Source organism: Myotis davidii, unplaced genomic scaffold (genome assembly GCF_000327345.1).
Source record: "Myotis davidii unplaced genomic scaffold, ASM32734v1 scaffold901, whole genome shotgun sequence".
In the NCBI taxonomy this organism is placed as follows: Eukaryota; Metazoa; Chordata; class Mammalia; order Chiroptera; family Vespertilionidae; genus Myotis; species Myotis davidii.
The window spans coordinates 102,960-108,269 of NW_006291427.1; the positions used below are offsets into that span (position 1 = coordinate 102,960).

Sequence of the window (5,310 nt, forward strand, 5' to 3'; positions counted from 1 at the left end):
TACTTGTGTCGAATAGTGGAGGCCTTGGAAATAAATGGGCTCACCGAGACAAATGGGTATCATATACATTAAGGATTGCTCAGTTAGGATTAAGAGGAATTGATGGGAATAGGAATAATCAGGGAAATGAGGTGAATAAAATGTTATGAAAATAGTTCGAGACATTTTTAAAAAACACTTTTTATGTAATGGCCCGCAATCAGTCTCAGGTCCCACTGAAAAGGGAAAGAAATTTAAAACACATTAGGTGATCATAATACATGATCCAAAATTTTTCATAGGCTAGAGTTCCAGACCTTTCCTCATCCTCTCCATTAGACTTTCTTGTTAGCATTCAACAGACTGAGGATTCGCAGAGGGAAGGGGAGGGGGCATGGAGTGGGAAGGGATTAACCAAAGAACTTACATGCATATATGCAAAACCCATGCATAGTGCAGTGAAGGCTTAGAGAGGGGGAAGGAGTGAGGAAGAGGTCAATGGGGGGAAATAAAGGGGACATCTATCTGCAATACTTTCAACAATAAATTTAAAATCTAAATATGCCCATTGCTACCAACATCCAAATAAGTTCTTATCAGGGACCTCATGCCCAGTAACCCTTCTAGCTTTAGTTGCTGATTTTAAGTATCATACCACACAGAATGATATGCAGCACAAGAAAACCTGTATGTGGATATAAAGGTGGGAGAGATTGTGTAAATGATGGAATAGTCTATAGTAGTATCTAGAGCAGTGGTTCTCAACCTTCCTAATGCGGCGACCCTTTAATACAGTTCCTCATGTTGTGGTCACACCCAACCATAAAATTATTTTCGTTGCTACTTCATAACTGTAATTTTGCTACTGTTATGAATCGTAATGTAAATATCTGATATGCAGGATGTATTTTCATTGTTACAAATTGAACATAATTAAAGCATAGTAATTAATCACAAAAACAATATGTAATTATATATGTGTTTTCCACTGGTTTTAGGCGACCCCTGTTAAAGGCTCATTTGACCCCCAAAGAGGTCACGGCCCACAGGTTGAGAACCGCTGCTCTAAGCACAGCACACTTATCTCAACATGCCAGGTGTTTCATGCTTCTGTGCCTTTCTCATAGAGTTCTTTCTGCCTCATCTTCCCTATGTCACTACTGTGTTGCTATGAAGTTATAAAAATTTTTTAAGGTTAATTTTTAGATTTCATTTACAGTCACTGTTTAAACTAAAATAAACTTGGCCCCTACACAAAAACACACTCAAGCCCTCCTTCTGAAAAACTATTCTGTTTAATAGTGCACTTCATTTATGCTACAGGATGAGCAGGATTGGGAAAACATCATGAGGCCATCCCTCCAGCTGGTAAATTCAGGAGCTCCATCTTAACCCAGCAAGGAGCCCTGCCACCAGGCACAGGCCAGAGCCTTCCTTCTCTGGGCTTTGCTCTTTGTTTGCATTCATACTCTGCTGTTGAAGTCAGAGGTGGGGTCAGAAGTTTGGCTGCTGGGCCAGATGTTACAGGTCATAGGTGACAGAGAGCAGGGCAAGCTGGCTGAGCAAGCTCCTTAAAAGCATCCTTAGTCACTAGGGTTTTAATTAAATAACTTCTTATCACAGGAGTGATGAGGAAGAGGGAGAGAAGAGGAAAGAAAACAAAGACTAATGCTAAATGCTTTTGATCCATTTCCTCATGTTAGACTCACTGATTAGTTATATTTCCCAATTATTAGTCCTGAGTTCTCCAATAAAATTGCCAGGATGCTTTCAGAAACTCCTCGCCCCCAATCAAATAACAAATCCCTCATCACCCTATTTCCTTATCAAAACTTAAAGCTGGATTAGGAACAGTGGCTTCCACGTACAGCATCCTTTCCCCTTTCTTTTTCTTTTTTTAACAGCTTGCAGTTACTTCAACGCATTTGAAATTCCTTTCCCCTTTCTCAGTAACAGGACCCAGAACATTCTTTCCACTGCCATCTGTGCTGACTATACTGACTCCAATAGGAATCCTTAGAATTTTACTCCTACTGTGCTTCCACCCTCACCCTGGTAAGAAAGGCTCCCTTGGTATGAGAAATACGGTCTAGTGCAAACTCCCTTCCATAATGGAAGGTGGTTGGTCCCAGAGCTTCCCTCCATTTCCAGCACTTAATCTGCTGCTTGCCTCCTAATTTTTTAAGGCTGGTATTGTTCCTGGGGAAACTGACCAGGTTGCTAATCACTGTGCCAGGACGACCTGCCCAATTTTCCCCATTCTCTAAAGTGGAAGATTTGCATCAGAAGGGACACATCCTAAGTTGTTCATACTTTTATAGTAAGGCAGGGGGTCTTCAGACGCAGAGGAAGTGAGAAAAACAGGTGTGTGGCTCTCTTTCAGGTTGACTCTCTGATATTTAATTCAGCAGTAACTCTGAGAGAACTTTTGCTCATTCCCATTACATTCAAAGGCTTCTCTCCAGTGTGAATTCTCTGATGGCGAACAAGAGCTGAACTATACCTAAAGGCTTTCCCACACTCATTACATTCATAGGGATTCTCCCCTGTGTGAATTCTTTGATGCTGAATAAGGCCTGAACTATAGGTAAACTTTCCTCCACATTCCATACATTCATAGGGCTTCTCTCCAGTGTGGATTCTCTGGTGCTGGTAGAGGTGTGAGCTCTGGCTGAAGGCCTTCCCACACTCATTACATTCATAGGGCTTCTCTCCAGTGTGGATTCTCTGATGCTGAATCAGATGTGGGCTCTGGCTGAAAGCCTTCCCACATTCACTACATTCATAGGGTTTTTCCCCAGTGTGAATTCTCTGATGTTGAATAAGGTCTGAAGTTCGATTAAAGCTCTTGCTACATTCATCACACTTATGGGGTCTGTCTCCCACAGAGAGTCTCTGATGTGAAATAAGGTTGGAACTCACAGTGAAGCTGTTCCCAAAATCATATTTCTCACTTCTCTCTATCATGGGGGTTAGCTTTTCCTCAACTGTCACTTGACCAAAATCTTGTGTCTTCCTACGCAGTTTTTCTCCAGGAGAGTTCCCCAGCTGCCTCTTGAGACTGACTTCTTTTTCATAGGCTTCTTCAAACTTAAGACCCTGAGAAATATCCTTTTGGAATCTTCCCAATAGCACCCCATCTGATTCTGTATCTTCAGAAATGTCTTGGTCATGCTCAGTTCTGGTCTCACCATCTGGCACAATACAAAATACAAACATCACTGGTTCCTTGTGGAAAAATCAAAACCAGAGGACAGGATAATCATGGGCATGCCTCTTATCTGCCCAGGCTGTGTGTAGCTAAGGCAAAATAAGAGGAAACAGGGAAGGAGAAAGGCAGGAAGCAAAATTGAGATAACAGCTAGAAGTATAGAGAAAATTGGATTATAAGGAGAGAATGGATCAGGTAGAGGCAGGGAGGAACATATTGTTTAATGAAGTGAGAAAGTCCTCGGAGGGGTTAAAGACTATAGATATAATTTGGGAGATGGTGACTACCAGAACTGTTTAAGAAAAGTGGGGAGGTGTTGAGAAACAGTAGCAGAGCAGGAAGGAACACCAAGATTGACGTCATTAGTGACCCCCTACAGCCCTAGATGAAAAGAATACTTGTTTGTAGCTGTGCCACATATGTCAAATTCAGGAAACAGGCAAAAGTCCATTTCTGGGCCTTAGGCCTAGAAGGCTATGCTATGATGTGAGAATATGTAAACAATTTCCATATTTGATTGCTCTATTTTCACTGTCTTAGAAATAAAGGGAACTTCACACACAGAAAATAACTATAAAGGGTCTAGATATTAGTATTTTTAGGCTGTCAATAAAAAAGTGTTAGGAACAGACATAGCTATTCCTCCCTCACCTGAACAGGTACCTTTCAGAATCTCTCTGTTTTTAATTCCCTTCAAACCCAGGACCCTCAGCTCTTCCTCACCCTAGATATGTCAAAATACAGAAACGGGAGCCCTGCTTGGCAAGCTCAGTGGTTAGAGCATCAGCCTGCACACCAGAGGATCTCGGGTTTGATGCCCAGTCAAGGGCACATACCTGGGTTGCAGGTTCGATCCCCAGCCCCAATCAGGGCGTGTTTGGGAAGCAACCAATCAATGTGTCTCTCTCACATCGCTGTTTCTCTCTCTCTCCTCCCTTTCCCCCTCCCTTCCATATGGTCTAAAAAAAGATCAATGGAAAAAAATCCTTATTCCTCGGATGAAGATTAAAAAAAACAACAACAACACAGAAATGGGAATACTGCTCATGGGAAAAAAGATGGAACAAGGTTTTAGCCTGCTCATATCAAGCAGGCCCAGAGCTCAATCCCAGACCTAGGATCTGCAGGGCACAGAAAGGAAATGTCAGGGAGGTCTCAATTAGGAGTTGGGAAGACCTGGCACTGCTCAGGAAAGTGTTTTCACTGAAAGTAGGAAAGAGACAAGGAATTAACAGTCTACAAACTAAAGGTTAAAAAGATAATTGCTCCCTATACCAAATTAAAATTTCTACCAGAGCAGCAGTTGCATTAGATCATGAACAAACCAACAAGTCCCTAGAGGCAGTTCAACAGACAAGGGAAGGAGATAGACTGAGTTCCAGAATGTTCACTTGGGCACAGACCAGTACTTCACAAGTTCAGGGATCCCAATATGCTAATCTTTTGGAAAAGTCTCTGGATTATATGTTAAATTCTAAGAATAGCAAGGGAAAAAGCATCATATTTGGACTTAAAAGACCAGGGCTTGAGCTGCCACCAACAGCTATAGGACCATGTGTAAAACACTTAAGACCTCTGACCTCCCTTTCCTCACCTATAGAATGAGGATAATTCTTGCTACTTCCACGGCTGTTACTGTGAAGATTAAGTGAGAGAAAATATATATACTAAACCTCTTTATAAACTGCAAAGTACTGTACAAATGGGAGTTACTATAATTACTGTTAGAATTTTCTGAGACTAAGTCAGTCCTTAGTTAATTATTTTCACTGATTCAACTGTTATTAGCAAATAAGGAAGCAAAGAAATGCCAAGGGAGTTTTATTGAAAAAGCATTAACTCCTTACCCAATGAGAATACATTCCCATAATTCTCCAGCATCACATCTCTATAGAGATCCCTCTGAGCAGGTTCCAAACGCTTCCACTCCTTCCGGATAAAGTACACAGCCACATCCTCAAATGTCACCAACTCCTGAAAATACACATTCCTGCATGCAATTTCAGGGGTAGGACTGGCAGCACCAAAAAAATAATTTGAGATGGGGTTGAATAATATTTGGGAATCTGGGGAAAGGTAATTAGGGTGAAGAGAGATGACAGTCCAAGAAAGAAAGTCTT

The 5,310-nt window shown here is 41.5% G+C and overlaps 1 protein-coding gene across 4 annotated transcripts in view; it reads right to left on the reverse strand.

The window, feature by feature from the left end:
- Positions 1–1,255: 1,255 nt before the first annotated feature.
- The window catches only part of ZNF3 (zinc finger protein 3), an 11,283-nt gene continuing 7,228 nt past the window's right edge, over positions 1,256–5,310 (reverse strand). For all 4 annotated transcript variants that reach the window (XM_006764656.2, XM_006764653.2, XM_015564528.1 and 1 more), the window contains 2 exons: positions 5,038–5,164; positions 1,256–3,173 (listed from right to left, as the gene is read on the reverse strand). In XM_006764656.2, coding sequence (XP_006764719.1) covers positions 2,359–3,173; positions 5,038–5,164 — 942 coding nt within the window. In that variant the 3' untranslated portion in view covers positions 1,256–2,358. The remainder of the gene's footprint in view (positions 3,174–5,037; positions 5,165–5,310) is intronic.